The 20045-nt window shown below is 42.4% G+C and overlaps 1 protein-coding gene and 1 non-coding gene across 3 annotated transcripts; both read right to left on the reverse strand.

Annotated features, from left to right (window-relative positions):
- Nucleotides 1-16449: 16449 nt before the first annotated feature.
- LOC140772154 (ubiquitin-ribosomal protein eL40 fusion protein) lies at nucleotides 16450-19624 on the reverse strand. 2 transcript variants are annotated; one of them, XM_073114077.1, is made up of 5 exons: nucleotides 19465-19624; nucleotides 19294-19380; nucleotides 19080-19182; nucleotides 17472-17538; nucleotides 16450-16633 (listed from the first exon to the last, which is right to left on the reverse strand). In XM_073114077.1, exons 1-5 carry the CDS (start codon nucleotides 19565-19567, stop codon nucleotides 16607-16609), a joined length of 387 nt encoding a protein of 128 aa, XP_072970178.1. In that variant the 5' UTR covers nucleotides 19568-19624; the 3' UTR covers nucleotides 16450-16606. The 2 variants fall into 2 exon arrangements, with proteins under 2 accessions (XP_072970178.1, XP_072970177.1); XM_073114076.1 differs by lacking the exons at nucleotides 16450-16633; nucleotides 17472-17538 and adding an exon at nucleotides 17568-18920 and having other exon boundaries at nucleotides 18972-19182.
- On the reverse strand, nucleotides 18444-18531 carry LOC140772762 (small nucleolar RNA U31b). The gene has a single exon (XR_012106339.1). It is a non-coding gene; the product is annotated as a small nucleolar RNA U31b (small nucleolar RNA).
- Nucleotides 19625-20045: the final 421 nt, after the last annotated feature.

Below are 20045 nucleotides of genomic sequence, written 5' to 3' on the forward strand. Positions count from 1 at the left end.
CTAGCCACACCTTCATCTTCATCTACAATCTCGTCCTCAGCCTCCTCCAATCCGTCGATTAGCATCACCAATCCCATCGGTTTAGCGCAACGCTGCCCGGGCACAAACTTCTCATCACAATGAAAGCATAGTCCTTTGGCCCTTCGTTCCTCCACTTGAGCAGGTGTGAGTGCTCGTCCCCGACCTCTAGGTGCGTACTTCACATCTTGGGATGGCTTTAAGGGTGCTCAAGGAGGCACCATCGCAGTAGCGGTTCTTGGTTTCTAGTAATATTTTCCGCTAGTATGGTTGGTTGAGCTTGATTGCGGCTTCCTTGGCTCGTTCAATTCTATTTCAGGTGTAATTTCATAGCCCCGTGTTTGTCTTCCATGAGCACCGCATCTTCGAATGCCTCTTTTAAGGTTCTAGGTCTTTAAAGCCCTCACATCGGCTTGTATGTCTCCCCGCAGCCCGAAGATGAAGGTGCTACGAAGTTGCTGATCCATCCATGGTGGATGACATCGGCTACTTATTCTTTTAAAATCTTCTTGGTATGCCCCAACCGTAGTCTTTTGCACCGTCTTTGAGAGGAGAGCATCAAAATCTTCATATCTCGACGCTCCAAATCGCCGCATGATATCAGCACAAAATTCAGCCCAAGTTTTGATAGCCTCATTGGCATTGGCTACTCGAAACCAATGAAGCACTGCATCTTCAAGGTGGAAGCTCGTAAGTGTCACCTTGTATTCTTCCATCGTACCTTGGCATGCGAAGAATTGCTCCGCCCTATACAACCAATCGATCGGATCGCCACCTTTGAACTTGGAGAATTTAAGACGCACGATTTGTCCACGGATGCCGTTGTCTCATTCCGAATCATGTCCAAGTCCTTGTCTAACCGGAGGAGGATGCACCATGAAGGGTTGATAATCCCTCCTTCGGTTTTGATTAACTCGCCGTGGTTCTGGATCGTATTGACCCACCCACGGATCTTGATCTCCAAAGTGGTCTCCATAGTGGTTTGCTCGTCAGATGGGTTCACCTGCAACTGGGCCTGGTGGAACCATCTTTGCTTGCCTCTGCCCATTGGGTGGTGGCAATAGCGGCTCTTGTGGTTGCAAATTCTGAACCGGCGGTGATGGGTTCATAGAAGTAGACTCACGTCATGGGGTCGATGGTGCATTCCCGTTCGCCATGGCTTCCATAGTCGCTCATAATTCCCGCATCATCTCCATCATCATCTGGTTGTTGATGGTCATTTGTTCGGAAAGAGACCCCAACACGGCTTGACCTCTAGGTTTTTTCGTATTCTGATTAGATTGAGCGGTTCCGCGGGTGGAAGTCCTCGCAACTGTTTACCCCTCCTCTATTGGGAGGATCTCTTCTTCCTCGTCTCGCCGTGCAGCCATGGCTCTAGTTGTCATCATAGGAAGTGCATGTCCGAGGAACGGTGGCTCTGATACCAAGTTGATACGATCTCCCCTTAGGCTAAGGTTCGATCTCTTCCAATTCTCTGATTTGGACTAGATCTGGCATGGAATTTTATGATAAGATCCCGAAAGATGTCGTTGTCGGATCGATGTGAAATTTAGATATGTTATAGCCTCAGAAAAGAGCTTTCCAAAAAATCAAGTTTCAGGTGAATCAAATGTGGGGATCTCAAGATATCATCTGAATAGTGGATGAACATCAGGGTGGTCTAATCAGGATCCATGGATGGAGGCACGAGATCCTAGGTGATGGTGGTTGGAGGAGGACTAGCGTTAATGGGGTGGCACCGGTGAAAAGTGGTGGTGGAAGGGTTATGGTTGATGGAAGGGTTAGGGTAATTGTTGAATAGATTGAAAGAAGGGGGAGGAGAGGGCCGCCCCTAAGAGTCTAGGGTGATTGGCCGATTAAGGGAGGTTAGAAGCGGCGTCACTTGGGATTGAGAGAACGAGAGCGAAGAAGAAAAAAGAGGCAAGGCAAAAACTCAATTCTTCAATAATGACTCTCTGGTTGCCATCCACATCCTTTAGAGGCTAACCAAACAATTCAAAATTAACCCTAAACAATACATTTTCGCTGAATGCGTTCGAACGTGCCCGATCCATTTCGAACGCACCAAGTTCGCTCTTCTCTAGATTTGCGAACGCGATGCAGGCGTTCGAACGTGTGACCGAACGTGCCTGTTTTCTACTTCTCTGGATTTGCGAACGCGATGCAGGCATTCACAGCACGTTCGAATGCGGCGTTCAAACGCACAATGCACACTCTCACAACCACGTTCACAACCATGTTCTAACGCACTCCACCTGTGTTCGACACGACTTACAGAAAACTTATTTTCTTGGAAATTAAACATTAAAATAAGAAACAAAGACACTCCTAAAGTATATCCATGCTCGAGACAACATCGGTGAAGTTTGAATCGTATCAACTTCATGGATGAACGTGTGGTCAAGAAGATAGGAATGGCTATAGAAGCTACCTCTAGATTTGATGTAGTTTTGGGAGACGACACGACGCTCTGGGCGAACGGGGTACTCTAAGGGGTTCTTTTGAATATTCAAGCCAATTCTTTTATCTTGGATCTTCACCCCTTAGCCTTACGAGAGATTGACATTGTATTGAGGACTCAATGGATGCAAAGTTTGGGCCTCGTGACCTTTGACTTTTTAGAAATGTGGATGAATTTTAAACGAAGTGGCAAACGAGTGCGGTTAGACGGAATTTGACCACGACTTGGAGCCCAACATCAACTGATGGTGGGACTACCAAGGGCTGAGTGCCATGGAATTCTAACGTAATTAATCTAGAGTCAAGTAGACCATACAAAGGAAGAAGAAGTACCAGCCAATCTGTCCGCCTTACTGAAGAAATTCAGCAAGGTGTTTGAAGAACCATGCTGCATGCCAGCTTGACCTCGAGACCACCACATTGAGATTATTCCTAGAGTTGAGCCGACTAATGTATGGCCTTACCAGTATCCATTTGTACAAAAGGAAGAGATTACAAGGCTTGTCAAGGAGACATTGGACAACAAAATTGTCCAACCGAGTTGGAGCTCATACTCATCACTAATGCTCTTAGTGCAAAAGAAGGATAGAACATGACAATTTTGCGTAAACTATTGTGCACCCAATGCCATCACGGTGAAGGATAGGTATTATATTCCTAACATTAAGGAACTCTTGGATGAGCTCTCGAGGGCATCTTACTTCAGCAAGTTAGACTTGCGAGTCAACTATCACCAAATATGAGTAAGACCCGATGATGTGTACAAGACCTCATTTCACACACATGACAGGCATTATGAGTTCAAGGTCATGCCTTTTTGTACTCACTAATGCCCCCTCCACCTTCCAAGGGTTGATGAACGACGTCTTCAAGGCACTATTGAGGCGGTTTGTACTTGTCTTTTCAATGACATCCTTGTGTACAGTTCATGAAAGGAGCATCTTGTTCACCTTCGTGAAGTATTACAAATTTTGAAAGACAATGACCTGAAGGTGAAGTAGTGGAAGCCGATCCCACCAAGGTGCAGAACATGGTGCAATGGCAAATTCCAAAGACATAGAAAGAACTGCGGGGCTTCCTTGGATTGACGGGCTATTACCGCCGATTTGTTGCCAACTATAGTAATATCACCGCCCCCTTGACATCACTACTGAAGAAGGGGGAGTTTCAGTGGACCGAGATAGCAACAAAGGCATTTGAAGAATTGAAGAAGGTAATGACCACAGCGCCGGTCTTGGCGTTACCCAATTTCACCAAATCTTTTGTGGTGGAGTGTGACGCGTCGGGGACTAGAATTGGGGCTTTCCTCATGCAAGAAGGGAGGCTTGTGGCGTACATGAGCAAGGCATTGTCGATGAAGAACTAGATGATGTCTACATATGAGCGAGAGATGCTAGCCATTATTCGTGGTGCGTATTGACCAGCGAAGTCTTCTCTACTTCCTTAGACAACAGATTCACACTCTTGCACAACAATGGTGGGTGACAAAGTTGTTAGGCTATGACTGTGAATTAGTGTACAAGAAGAGGACTGAGAATCGAGTCGCTGATGTACTATCGCGAGAACCTGAACTGTCCGACCTCGCCATGATTTCTATCCCGATCTTTCCTTTTCTTTCAGAGATAAGAACTGGATGTGTGGAAGATCCAGAGATGATGGAACTCATGAAGAAAGTGGAGGAAGAACTAGCTAGCTATCCCGAGTTAGATGTGAAGGACGATCTATTACTAGACCGAGGGCGAGTACGGGTACTGATAGAACCCAAACTACAAGTGACTTTAATTTGCCACTTCCACAACACTCCTATGGCGAGGCATGAGGGAACCTTCAAAACCTATAAGAGGTCAACACAAAATTGTGTATGGGCAAGAGTGAGAAAAGAAGTGATGTCCTATATTTGAGCATGTGAAATCTGTCACTCAGTGAAACCAATGGGGCTGCTGCAATCCCTACCCGTTCTAGAGCAAATTTGGAAAGATGTGGTGATGGACTTTATTGAAGGACTTCCATAGGTCAAAGGACATACAGAGTTAATGGTGGTAGTCGATCGGTTGACAAAGAGTGCTCACTTTAAGCTCTAGTGCACCCGTATACTGCAAAGAAGGTAGTCAAAATTTTTGTGAAGGAAATAGCCCAATTGCATGGAATGCCGAGGTCAATAGTTTCAGATGGGGATCCAATTTTTATGAGTCACTTTTGGCAAGAATACTTTAAGCAGCAAGGTACTGAATTGAAAATGAGCTCAGCATATCATCTGCAAACCGACGGGCAATCTGAAGTTGTTAATCACTGTCTTGAGCAATATTTGTGATGCTTCATGTTACGAACCAGATCTGGACTGATCTGGACGTAAGAAGATTATGAAAATTTAGGTGGTAGCAGCCTCGTGAGTTAGAGTTCTAATAGCTCTAGTTTCACTTAAATCGAAGGTCGGGATGAAAAGTTAAAAGTAAAACAGTAGAGATAGGTTAGAATAGGACAGAATGATAAATATCCAATGTTACGATGGTCGTCAAAGGGTGGCGGATGGCTAAGGGTGGTGGTGGATGGCCTTATTGTAAGGTGGCTGCTGGAGGTAGGAGGTGGCTAGGGTTAGGAAAGTTGGGATATTTCTACAGCTATGATCTACTCCTAAAAAGATAAAGCGATCTAATGACTAGATAAAAGATAAGGACGAAAATAATAACTTGGTTGATTTCTTTAATTCATTATTATCAACACATGTCCACTCCTATTTATAGGAGTGAAATTCCTAGCAGATCGGATCCACATGCGGATTATCCAATTTATTTAAAATTCAAAATAATAAGATAAAGCTAAGTAACTAACTTGACTCAACTTAACCCATATGGTCAAATCGTAATAATCCACCACGCTTCCAACACCTTATCCTCAAGGTGACTAGTACACAAGCTGGATTCTTATGATTTACATCGTGCTCATAAGCCCATGGGTCTGCATGTAGATACGACTCAGTCCGATAGTGCGGGCCCATCAATTCGTTCCACTAATTGTCCTCAAGCTCCAAGTCATGCTCATGGCCTCCTAACTAGTTTGCACAAGTGGATCGAACCAAATCGTGAAAATTTAGCACGCCTCAAGAACGTGTACTTCATCTCTCCCAATCAATACCTAAAAACCTAACCCTAGAGCAGAATTTGTAATTCGGCCTAGGGGTGCCGCCATAGGTTGCATGGGGGGCGACGGCAGCTGGATTCAGTCGTGGGTCGCCGGCAGCAAGCAACAGTGGAAGCCAAATATCAACCTCGGGCTCAATTGGCTGCAATAGTGGCCATGGCGCCTTGCCGGTAGGTCCCCCAACCCCCGATGGCTATAGCTGGTGGTCGTAGTCTCACTGCCATTGAGCCTCGACGGCGGCGAGGCCTATGGAAGCCACCTCGATGTAGCTTCGTTCGGGCAATATCGCCGCGAGTGTGGCCGTCGGGTTCAACCATGCGATGGTCGCCGGCGACTACGGTAGCCACCACGGTCTTGTAGTTGGCCAATGGGAGCCAACCATGGCCATCGGTGGTCGCTGGAATGCCAGACATGCGGCAACCTATCACGGTTTTGCTGCAACGTAAACTGTCTTCGCTGGCGGTCTTCCAGCCAGTGTCGATGTGAGTAATGGCCTGGGCTCGAGTGTGGGGGTCCTATGGAAGGGACTAGACGTGGTAGCGGGAGCCGGGAGCGACCAGATGCCTTTTGGTGGGAGGCTAGAATTTTCGGCCCTAGCTTCTACCGTGGGTAGGGAAGACGACTCGGGGACCATCTCTATTGGCTACTCTGACGTCGCTGCGGTGGCTGTGAGGATCTACGGTGGTGGAGGGACCTCCACTGTGGCAGGAGGAGGGGTCGAGGCCACAGTTTTCGCTGGCTCACCCCCTCCCTCACGGCTTGGGTTTTCTTGCCATGGGCGGTCGAATTCCATCGTGGCCAATGGTGGTAGCAGTGCGGAGTGACTGTGCTAGGCTAGAAAAACGGCCGTCAAGGCTTGGATTGCCTTCTCAACCCTCTTGGATCTTTTCGTGGCTCTCTTCGATGATTCTCATAATGAGTTCATGGACTCTACCTATGCCTTTGCCCACGCCGGTGGCTCATCGTTGATGGTTGCTAGAGATGGCGGTGATGCTAGTGAAACACCCACAGGAACAAAGATGAGTTCTAATACACCTTGTTAGAGTCTTTTCTTGTTGCATTAGTTATTTATTTTTATTAAAATAAATTTTCTATAGGGTGTGCTTGAACGTCTTTGCAAACGCCTACATTAGGTTCACGAAAACAGAGAATACGAAATGTGTCTTCGAACGCGGTCGGGCATGTTCAAACACCGCATTCGAACATTTACATCATATGCGCATTGATAGAGAGCGTCTTTTGTGCATTCGAACGCGATCGATGGGAGTACACTAGAATTATAGTTAATAATTACTATTTTGGCTTGATAGCTAGCCTCTATAAAAGTATGGATGGCAGCCAAAATTATAATGCTTAATGAATATTGGTTTCTTGCTTCTCTATCCTCTCTCTAGTCTCTCTACCCTAATCTCCCTCCTCTCTCTTCACCAACCAGCCACCTCTTTCATTGGCAAGGTCTCTTCTAACTTTTAATCTTCCTCATCTATCGAGTTCTCTCGCTTCCTTGGAATCTCGACCACTTCTTCCCGTTCGCCTTTATCCCTTAAACTACATCAACCATCCACCCTCATCTCCGTTATCATCCATAACCCTATCATCCACTCCACTTGTCACCACCACCATCATCCGCACTTTATCATGATTTCGTCCTAGTTGTAATTTGAATCTACAAAGGACTTAAATACGAAAAACGTAGATCAGGGAGTTACGGATCGATTCCACTTAGTTTCATAATTTTCTAACTGCGAAATATTTTTTGGTGAATATTTTCCCTCGGTTGTGCAGACTGCTTTCTACAATCAATCTAGATGTTGAAAGAATCATTCCGTAGCGACCTATCATTAATATCAAAGCCAGGTTAATCTCAGACCTCCATTAATGGTGGAAACAAGGAAGATAGCATCAATAAGAAGATCAATGGAGAGCATACCAACAAGGGAAGACTCAATCCACGATAACCCTAACCGAGAGGTCGATTCCCTTAAGGTGGCCACAGTAGGAGCGAGTCAACCAATGTCCATGGGTGTGAACATGGGCTTGGCGGATAAACTTAGGGGCATATTTCAAACATTGCTGTGTAGGGTTGACTCAATGCAAAATGATCATAATGCTTTAAAGGAATATATCATGAACCATGTCTTCGTCATCCCCACGACGAAGATCGGTGCCTCAAGAAAGACCAGCGATGGGACCACACCAAATCGATACCCCACAGGTCCAAGTACGACATGTTAATGTCAATAATCATTTTTTACCTATTTCCATACATCATCCCCCACCTTCGATACACAACCCAAGATCGGCGGTGATGGAACCCGAGAGGCATGCAGTATGAGTGTGCTTCGTTCATGAAGAGGATTTACACTTAGAGGATGATGTTGATCCCTTCGGAGATGGTGATGGGCATGCTCGAGGATTTAGAGAAGAAGATCAACAAGCACAAAGGTTCAGACTGGAACCAAGGATCTTTGACAAACACGATAATGCTCAAGGATTTAGAGAAGGAGATCAACAAGTATAAAGGTTTAGACCGGAACCAAGGATCTTTCGCAAACCCGACAATGTTATTCAAGGGAGAACTGCATGTTTGGACTATCCAAAATTTCAATGCGGTGATCCGACGGATTGGGTGTTTCAAGTGGAACAATACTTTGATTGTCAAGGGACAGCGGAGGATGCAAAGGTCCAGATGGCAAGCTTTCACCTTCAAGGAATGGCATTGCATTGATATCGATTGGCTATTCGTGGTGGTGGATTAATCGGTTGGGCTAACTTTTATAGGAGGATTACACGCAAATTTGGGATAACAGCATATGAAGATTTTACTGCCATATTAAGCAAGATGGTTCAGAGGATAACCGTATTGGAGTACCAAATAGAATTTGAAAGAGTTAGTAGTCGTTGCGAGTCACCTTGGCCCGAACCGACATTGATGAACACATTCATTTCAGGGTTGCAAGAGGAGATACATGCGGATGTTCATGCTCTTTGTCCTACCACTCTTAAGGAGGCCTTTGAGAAGGCCATGAGAATGGAAGAAAAGCACAAGGCTCTTAAGATGGCAGCAAAAGCAAGTTGGAGCAACCAAGATGGACGGTTTGCGCCTAGAACGTCGGCTGGAAACTCTGCGGGTTCAAAGACAGTGGCTGCTAGAACTAGAGCATGACCACCTTTGAGACCCTCTTCCGATGTTAGAGAAGGCACAAGACCCCCTCTCACACCTGCCCAGGTGGAGGAGCAAAGAACGAAGGGCCTTTGCTTTCGATGCGATGAACGTTTCACCCTTGGTCATCGGTATTCCAAATCGATCAGGAGTGTGATGCTCATCAACGGTCTCGAGGAGGATAATGAGGTTGTTGGTGATGAAGAGTGTTCAGAGGAGGTCCATGAGGAAGCCGTAGATGAGGGCATGGAAGAAGATATCCAAGTAGAAATATCGATGCATGCATATTCAGGTACTTCTGCCCTGAGGATATTGCGGGTGGGCGGACTCGTTAGAAAGCATTGTGTGCACATCCTCATCAATTTTGGGAGTACACACAACTTTCTATATGAGAGGTTAGTGAAGAAGTTGGGCTTCGATGCTAAACTGACCACGAGGTTTGACGTTGCTATTGTAGACGGCACAAAGCTTTGGGTAGAGAGCTTGTATCGCTGAGTCGGTATATGGGTATAAGAACACGACATCATTATGGACTTGTATCCGTTGGCACTGCAAGGAGCAGACATTGTCCTTAGTACTCAGTGGTTGCAGAGTTTGGGACCCATCACTTTTGATTTCCAAAGCAGGTGGATGAAATTTAAGGAAACAAAGATGTGCGGTTTGATGGCTTTCGGTCTCCGTCGATTCTAGCGATGCAGCCAATGGTGGGGCTGCCTTGTGCAAGTGATTTGGCCTATCTTCTTCAATTATGACCAGTAGGAGATGAGCCTCTAATGAGTCAAGGTACTACAATTGATTTGTCTAATTTATTAAATAAATTTAATAGACTATTTGAGAAGCCAAAGGAGTTGCCACCAAGGCGTACGATGGACCATCGCATAGAGATTGTGCCTGAGGCGGCACCAGCGAACGTGAGGCTGTATCAGTATCCATATGTGCAAAAGAAAGTTATCTCCAAGATGGTTGCCGAGATGTTGGAGCAAAGCTTTATACAACTAAGTCATATCTCTTACTTATCGCCCGTGCTATTGGTGCGAAAGAAGGACAAGACGTGGCGTTTTTATGTCAACTACCAAGCACTAAATGCTATTATCGTCAAGGATCGGTATCTCATTCCGGTCATAGAGGAGCTGCTAGACGATCTTGCAAAGGCGACCATATTCAGCAAGCTTGACTTGAGGGTCGAGTATCATCAAATTAGAGTTTACCCGGCGGATGTGCACAAAACTGCATTTCAAACTCTGGACGGGCACTATGGGTTTCGGGTGATGCCCTTTGGTCTCACCAATGCTCTAGCTACTTTTCAAGCCCTCATGAATGATATTTTTTGACCTCTACTGCGAAGGTATGTCTTGGTATTCTTTTGACGATATTTTGGTGTACAGTAGGAATGAAATAGAGCATAGGCAGCATTTGGACGATTTGCTAAATTTGTTGAAGCAAAACCAGCTGAAGATTAAGAAGTCTAAGTGCCTATGGGGAGTACCGCAAGTAGAGTATTTAGGCCACATCATCACAGTAGGAGTGGCAGCGGATCCTCAAAATGTGGCGTGCATGACTGCTTGGCCAGTCCCTACTTCCACCACAGGATTGCGAGGATTCTTGGGGCTAACCAAATATTATCGCCGCTTCATCGCCGGGTATGGCAAGGATTGTGAGGATTCCTCTCACTTCTTTGGCTAAGGACTCTTTCAAATGGACGAATGAAGCCACTACAATTTTTAAAAAACTAAAAACAACAATGACAATGGCACCCGTTCTAGCTCTACTGAACTTCACCAAAGAGTTCGTTGTGGAATGTGATGCGTCGAGAGTTGGCATAGGAGCTATACTAATGCAAGGAGGACGTCCCATAACCTTTCTTAGTAAGGCTTTATCACAAAAATCCCAACAATTATCGACCTAAGAGAGAGAGATATTGGCAATTCTTCATGCGGTGACAAAATAAACGCATTATTTGATTAGTAGATGATTCATTATCTGAACCAATCGAAGGAGCCTTCCATACTTTATGGGACAGCGTATTCACACTCCGGTACAGCAAAGATGGGTCACAAAATTACTAGAGTATAATTATGAAATTCAATACAAGAAAGAAACAGAAAATAGAGCGACGGATGCAAAATATCGCGCCAACCCGATACCGCCGAGCTCACAGCCTATTCTTATCCTACTTTTCCTTTTCTTGATGAGCTAAGATATGCATGTACATCTAATCTAGATGTTTTGAGATTATTACAAGAGGTGTTGGATCATTTGGAGCGCCATCCAGAGTTGGAGAATCGAGGCAGTTTGCTGCTAGACAACGGGTGCATTCGGGTGCCCATAGATGATGGATTGCGGCAGAAATTATTGGAGCACTTTCACCAAACTCCAAAGGTTACTCATGAGGGTGTCTTAAGGACTTATAGGAGGATATCATAGAGTTGAACGTGGCCAGGATTGAGGCGAGATGTGAGGAGTTATGTCTCTACTTACGAAGTCTGTCAAACCACATTGAAGCCGGTCGGATTACTTCAACCCCTATCGATATCGGACTGTGTCTGGGAAAACATTTCTATGGATTTCATAGAAAGTCTTCCACTGGTATGTGGTTATTTCGTTATTTTTGTAGTGGTTGATAAGTTGAGTAAGTATGCGCACTTTTTTGTATTATCATATCTATTTTCAGCTAAGTCAGTAGTTGAAATTTTTATTAGAAATGTTACTCGATTGCATGGCATGTCATGCACAATTGTCTCGGATCATGATCATGTATTTATGAGCAACTTTTGGATAGAGTTTTTCAGATTACAGGGGACTCAATTAAACTTCAGTTCGGCCTACCATCCACAGATGGATGACCAAACTAAGGTGGTCAATCGAAGCATTGAACAGTACTTGCGGTGCTTTGTTGGAGAGATGGCGAGATGATGGTTGGAGTTCTTACCGTGGGCGGAATGGTCTTACAACACCGCCCACCACAACAGCATTGGCATGACTCAATTTGAGGTGGTGTATAGGCGCACGGTTCCGACATTACGTGCCTATAACCCAGTGGCGTCTACAAATCCGACGGAGATGGACTTAGCTTTGATGGATAGAGATGCCACATTGAGGAGGTTGCGTGCCCATCTTAAACTTACTCAAAATCGTATGAAGCAAGTTTATCATTGCAACCATCAGAAGTAGGAGTTCGACATCAGTAGTTGGGTGTTCGTGAGAGTACAACCGTATCAACAAGTGACCTTGCGCCCAATGTAAAACTAGAAGTTGGCACATCGCTACTTCGGTCCATTTCAGGTGTTAGGGTGTATCGGTCCGGTTGCGTATCGTTTGGAGCTACCTGAGGAGTTGAGAGTACATCATGTCTTCCATATTTCATTACTTAGGGAACAGATTGGAGATCATAAGGTCATTGGATCAGTTCTACCGGAGCCATTAGAGGAGACAGAGATCATATAGCCAGTTTGTACACTTGCTAGGCGCCGACGACGTCATGATACCAGATTAGAGATAGAGGTTCTAGTCGAGTGGCTTGACAAGCCATCCGATGAGGTGACATAGGAGTTGGAGACGGACATCTTGGAGTGTTTCCCCGACTTTACACCTTGAAGATAAGGTGGGGGAAGCGTGGTGGGCTAATACACCTTGTTAGAGTCTTTTCTTATTGCACTAGTTATTTATTTTTATTAAAATAAATTTTCTATAGGTCGCATTCGAACGCAGAAGAAGGCACGTTTGAACGCCTTTGCAAACGCCTACACCAAGTTCGCAAAAATAGAGAACGCGAAATGTGCGTTCGAACACGGTCGAGCACGTTCAAATGCCTACATCAGGTTCGTTCGACAAATTCCTACCTCAAACGCGATTAGCGGGAGTCCACTAGAATTAGGGTTAATAATTATTATTTTGGCTTGATGGCTAGCCTCTATAAAGGTGTGGATGGCAACCAAAATTATAATGCTTAATGAATATTAGTTTTTTGCTTCTCTATCCTCTCTAGTCTCTCTACCCTAATCTCCCTCCTCTTTCTTCACCAACTAGCTACCTCTTTCATTGGCAAGGTCTCTCATAACTTCTAATCTCCTTCATTTGTCGAGTCCTCCCTCTTCCTTGGGATCTCGACCACTTTTTCCTGTTCATCGTTATCCCTTAAACTACATCAACCATCAACCCTCATCTCCATTATCATCCACTCCACCCGTCACCACCACCATCATCCGCACTTTATCATGATTTCATCCCTGATACAGTTCGAATCTGCGAAAGGCGTAAATACAAGAAAACATAGATCAGGGAGTTATGAATCGATTCCACTTGATTTTGTAATTTTCAGACTAAGGGAGAATATTTTCTCTCGGTTGCGCGGACTGCTTCTTGCAATCAATCTAGATCTTGAAGGAATCGTTCCGTAGCGACCTATCAAGTTCCTAGTCCTCTATTTTTGTTCATTCCTCATTCGTCTTGGATCACGTGTTAACCATCATCCAAGGAAAGTCGACTTTGATACCAATGTTACAAACTAGATCTGGAATAATTTGGACATAAAAAAATTATGAAAATTTAAGTGGTAGCAGCTTCATGAGTTCATGTTCTAATAGCTCTAGTTTCACCTAAATCGAAGGTTGAGATGAAAAGTTAAAAATAAAACAGTAGAGATAGGTCAGAATAGGATAGAACGGTAAATATCCGATATTGCGGCAGTCGTCGAAGAGTGGTAGATAGCAAAGGGTGGTGGTGGATGGCCGTATTGTAGGTGGCTGTTAGAGGTAGGAGGTGGCTAGGATTTGGAAAGTTGTGATATTTTTACAGCTTATGATCTACTCCTAGAAAGATAAAGCAATCTAGCGGCTAGATAAAAGATAAGAACGAAAATAATAACTTGACTAAACTCATATTTCTTTAATTCATCATTATCAATATATGTCCACGCCTATTTATAGGAGTGAAATCTCAAGCGGATCGGATCCACATGTGAATTATCCGATTTATTTGAAATTCAAAATAATAAGATAAAGCTAAGTAACTAACTCGACTCGACTCGACTTAACACATGTAGTCGGATCGTAGCACTTCGCAGGGGAGCAACCACCATGGAAGGGACTCGACTCGACTTAACACATGTGGTCAGATCGTAGCACTTCGCAGGGGAGCAACCACCATGGAAGGGACTCAACTCATACAACACAGCTCACTACACCGCCATTGGGATGACCCCCTTCGAGACTGTCTATGGATGCATGCCAATATTGTGATCTTATGACCGACCGAGCGCATCTGACCGAACCAACATAGATGAGATGCTAGTGGAACGAGATGAAGTACTTAAGCGGCTCAAACTTCACCTAATAGCGACACAAAACCGAATGAAGCAAGTGTATGATCGCAAACACCAGGATATAAGCTATGAAGTTGGCGATTGTGTCTATGTTCAACTCCAACCATATCAGCAAATCTCGAACCATTCAGAACCAAAAGCTAGCGCATCGCTTCTTTAGTCCATTTAAGATTCTAAGGAAGATGGGAACGGTTGCATATAAGCTAGACTTACCCGAGTCATCCCGAGTTCACCCGATCTTCCATAAATCTAGCTTGAGAACCCAAGTTAGTCCAGTTGAGCAAGTTGCGACAGAACTACTCGAGCCTGAATCAGAGGCAATTGAGCCCACCATAGAGAAGGTCCTAGCATGAAGGAGGGTTAGACACGAAGAATGAATAATCACAGAGGTGTTGGTTAGCTAGGTTGGTCAGACACAGGAGCAAGCCACATGGAATCTGAGGCATCATTAATGGACTGTTATCTTAGATTTGCACTTTGAGGATAAAGTGAGCAGAAACATAATAGAATGATGTGATTCGAACCACACTGAGTCATCTCGTGCATGGATACAACCTATGGGCCCTATTTCTTATTTTATTTTAGTTATTTTCTTTAGAAAATAAGGATTCTGAATGTCAAGTTCCAACGTGGAGAGGTCGCGTACAAACACCCCTTGCAAACACCTATATACATTCACATTGACAGAGAATGCAAATTATGCGTTCGAACGCACTCGATCCCGTTCGAACGCACGCATGCGAACGTCTACATATGTTTGCAACAATAGATAATGCAAAATTGCACCTTCGAACGCGCTCGGTAAGAATGCACTATTTCTAGGGTTATTACTTGTTAGATTGATTGGTTAGGTTAGCTTCTTAAGATATGGATGGCAACCTAAGGGATCATTATGAATGAATATTGATTTTCTTCCCTTCCTTATTTACCCTAACTCTTTTACCTCCTCGTTCAAGCCTAAGCCATGTGTCATATCGATGCCAGATACCTCTAATCCCCCTCGATTGTCGAGTCCTCCCTCCTCCTTAGGATCTAGATCAATTTCTTTCCCCTCATCCTTATCCCTTCAACACCATGTGCCACCAAATCCATCACCATTATCACCACCTTTATCACCATCATCACCATTATCACCACATTTATCACCATCACCCATCATCTCCATCTTCACCACAATATTGCATATTTTCGCCCCAGGTGCAGCCAGAATTTGTGAAGGGCATAAATATCAAAAATATAGATCAAGAAGATACGAAACAATCACCACTGGCTTCGTAATTTTCTAACTACGGAAGAATATTTTAAGAATATTCTCCTCCGACTGCGCAGACTACTTCCTTGCATCCGAGCTTGGTGCATCCGAGCTTGGTCGAGAACGGACACATGATCCATAACAGAAACAGTTTAATCATATCCACTACGCACCTAAATCAAGCACGCAACATAATTATTGTAAAAAAAAAAGAATTTAGTAGCTTGGTAGCTTAAGTTCAACGACTCGACTCGATTAATGACTTAATAATATAATTGACTTAAAAAAACAGCTTAGCAAAACAACAACCTGAAACAATATCAAAACGATAGTTCAATGATGCACAAAGCTTAAACCTTAAACTAGACAACTTAGTATATTTACTAAAGCTTTATAGTATATAAATATCTCTATATCTAAAAAGAGTTCACTTTGTTTAACCCATATTTACTATTCAGATTCTTGAATAATCAGAAAAAATATGGCCAGTAGAATGCTTCAAGAATAGTTCTATTAGTAACTTTATACTTTGGTTAAATACATTTGTAAAGAAATTTTGCTTTGTTTTGTTTTGTTTTACTATGCCCCTCCGCACTTTCGACTATACTGCAACAAAGATGACAAAATGACTTACTGCCACAAAGATAAACTCGAACTCTGTGAAACGAAAAAAATAAAGGCTGTTCCACATCAGTCCAAGTGCTCCATTCTTCCTATCTCTTAGTTTGGGTCCCTGACCACCAACGCCTAATCCCTATATACTACCAAAGTAGAGTTTCCATCGGCAAAAATTTAGAACCATCAGTGGAGTTTCTTACTTGCTTTGCAAGAAATTTTGATTTCATCTTCATAACAAGATATTCCATTCGCTATAATCAAGATACTTAGCAACATAATTTTAACTAATAATTAAGGTACTTTAGAAGCTTTATATAAGAACATCACAAGCGAGATGTTTCTTGACCAACCCAAGGAGCATTCTAAAATCGAAGAACACTGGGGTTGGCATGGTCGATTAACATCCAAAAAAGGAAGTTCTTCTTGGGACAAAAAATTACCAGACAATAAAAGGTTTAAAAGAGCCAGCGGACCAAGAAATAACAAAACACCAGTACATTATCCAACGATATTATCCAACAATAGTAACTACACAAGTTAAACGTTCAAGTGAAACAGCAAAGGACAGTAAGTAATTTTTAAGGCTAATCCATTTTCAACTCTTAGCTACGAGGAGGTTGATCAGGAGAAACTCCGTCTACTTAATCTTCTTCTTTGGCCTCAGCTGCAAAATTATAGTAGGGAGGTCGTTTATTAGATCGTCATATTTAGAGATAAGAGAAGTAGATATGCTTGCAATGTTCAGAATATAAAAATAGAGATAAGAATATCCTTATCAGGATAACATCAAATTACATTACTGAGGAATAGAAATGGTTAAGTTGGCACTTAAAAGACTTAAACTACGTAAAAATGTAAAAGCTATTTGAAAACTTGATACGATAGTGCAGGTTTTTACATTCCCCTAGAATAAGTTCTGTCAAAAATTCCTCTCATGGTATACTAACAGAAGGTGCACGTTGTGATGTTTTTAGATAGTTGGGCAAATTGTATACTTCCATGCTCCGGAGTGTAAAGTAATGTATCGATCATGATATATGCAATACAAAGTTCATCACCATCTCTATTTCTCCACAGTAGGGGTATGAAAACCCACAAGAAGCAACTAGCCAAATTGTGTCTGATTGCCATTTAGCTAATAAGTCTATGGATATAGGAAGCTATATAAAAGACACAACAATCCCATAACGCATAGCAACGATACAGATTACACTGACAGTTTAAGGTGTGAAAATGTAGTTTAACCTTTTTATTATTTACACAAGGAAATATCCTTCTAGGAAAAAATACTGTAAGTAAAAAATTTGAATAGAGTTTGGCTCCAATACTATTTTATGAAATGATTAAATTCTACAGGTATCAAGTATCAACCATTAAACAGAACTTGAGTGACAGAGACGATAATCTTGAGTTAATTTATCGGATCTCAATAGTGTGAGATCTTACACGATAATATGTATGAATGATATTAAAGAGTTAACGAGAACTGAAGGTGGTTTTACCTGGTTGCTGTGACCACATTTCTTCTTACGGCAATTCACAGCCCTTGGATGTAACCTAGCATAGCATCTACATCAGAAACAGATGGTTACCGTGTGGAAAAGAGAAGGTCAGAAAAATGGGGACTGGAACATAACACCAAAAGAAAGAGGTTTAAATTAAATGAACACTCATAAACAGCAATAGAGTTCTACATTTACTAATAGTCAAAATTGCCACAACACCATATAAATAGAGAACAATAGTGATAATTCAAAGCTGAACAATCCAACGCTAGACCACCTAAACAAGCATATGTAATTCATTCTTCAGTTTTTATTCCTCCATGCAATTGATAACTCAATAGCATACACAAGAAACAACATAAGCAGGTCACAGTAGGAACTATTAAAAAACCCTTAAAATGTTGAATTGATGTACAGTCCTATAAAAACAAGATCAAAACACTGAACCAGCAGAAGAAAAGCTTCCAAAAAAACTCAATTAATAAAAACAATCAATAACTAATGTTTTGCAACAAACCTACCCAAAAGGAACTCGGAAAAAAAATATGAAATGGAAGATTATGACAATTCAAAGCAAGAAATTTGGCAGTTAAACCAGAACCAAATGCATTTCTTACTTGACAAATGTATTCAGGAGTTTTACAATAAATTCTGATTGTAATTCTATAGATCTGGCAAAATTTACACTTCGAGAGAAATAAAACGAACCAGAAAAAGATATGCTAGAATATTAACCAACAGACAGTAATGTTTTATGGAATAACTGCTCACCATTAATCACATGCCCAATTGATAACCATCCTAAGTACTATAATGATGAGTATATGCAATTATGCCAAGTCACACTGAAAATATTGGCAAATTAATTAATTTGTTAAACCAAAGGTAGATTGATTTTTGAAAAATTGCCAAAAGTATATTAAAAAAGAGATACCAGATTCACAGACTAAATTTCAGCAAAGATAAAAGGAGTCAGATAAAACTGGCAGTCACCATTGTCCGCTAGACAATTAAACGGATCATAAGACTGGGGCGACATTAACACATCATCATACTCCATAAGTCGTCTCATGAATTGACCATGTCACAAAAAGGACTAAAAATGAGGCAACTTGGGAGAACCAGAATTTTGGGGTCCATGGCTGATCCAAACTGAGCAGATGAAAAATCTAAGAGAATACATAATGCTATCAAAAGCTGGTTTAGTTGGGTTATCAAGATTTATTTTGTTAACTAACATTTCCATTCATGTTCCACCCATGAAAATCAACTGCGACAGAATCAAGAGCAGATGATAAAGTTAAGGGAGGGAGTCTATATTTGGACCGATGGAGACCTCTATAACATTTTTATCGTCTGGAGGTAATAAACCACAGTTCCAAGAAGACGCAAACTTCCAACCAAAAACGAATTCTACAATAATTTTACCATAAATGTTACAAGAACCTATTTACAACATGAACAAATCCAAGATCACCAAACGAAATAAAAAAAAACAAATAAAATCTTTGCACTAGAACAAACTTTACATTAAAATAGGAAGTCACAGCTAAAAAAATTAAATGTTCGGTAAAGATATAGGCAGAAGAGATCGAGAGGACATACTTTCTGCAGATCATCTTATCTTGGTTGTACTTCCGAGCCAAAGCCATGAGCGAGGGCTCAATAATCCCACCCCTAAGCCTCAGCACAAGATGCAGAGTCGATTCTATACCACAACAAGAACCAAAAGATCGTCAAGACCTTAATATACCAAAGTAAAAAAGGCAGCTAAAAGCAAATAAAGAACTAGAAACCAATCAACAACCGAAAAGGAGACCTTTTTGGATGTTATAGTCGGCTAGGGTTCGCCCATCCTCGAGCTGCTTCCCGGCAAAGATCAAACGCTGCTGATCTGGAGGAATCCCTAGAAAAACAAGAGAAATGCATCGTATTTTATCAAAAGGAAGCGAGAAAAGAGATCGAAGTGGAAACCGGATCGAATTGAGACCTTCCTTGTCTTGGATCTTGGCCTTGACATTGTCTATGGTGTCACTGCTCTCGACCTCGAGGGTTATGGTCTTCCCCGTTAGGGTTTTCACGAAGATCTGCATCGTTGCGGATCTTCAGCTCTGGGTAAACCCTAGGGATGCAAGAAGAGGAGGATTTTATAGTGGCATTGGCTTGGCGGCTGGGCGTTGTTAGGGTTTCTTTCGAGGCGGAAATTACGTAATTACCCCTAATTAGATTTCGGGTCCGATCCAGGCCGTTTCGGTGGAACATAATGATGGAGTGGTTTCGAGCCAGTTATGGTAACTGATTGGATGGGACCACATGACACCATTGGTTGGAGATTTAGGAGGGGTCCTTTGGTGTCATGCATATCAACTCGTTGCATTTACAAATTTTGCAAATCTCACTCTATATTTTATCTATTTTATAATTTATACTCTAATTTTTAGAATTTTGTAATCCTATAACACCCTAAGTTAACGTGAACGTATCAGTAAAGGAATATTTTATTATGATATACTAAATATTTTTATAAAATAACTAAATTACTCTTATCTCATTTATCCTCTTATTCTCTCC

This window comes from Typha angustifolia, chromosome 12 (assembly GCF_048772165.1).
Source record: "Typha angustifolia cultivar Huaian chromosome 12, ASM4877216v1, whole genome shotgun sequence".
Taxonomy (NCBI): Eukaryota; Viridiplantae; Streptophyta; class Magnoliopsida; order Poales; family Typhaceae; genus Typha; species Typha angustifolia.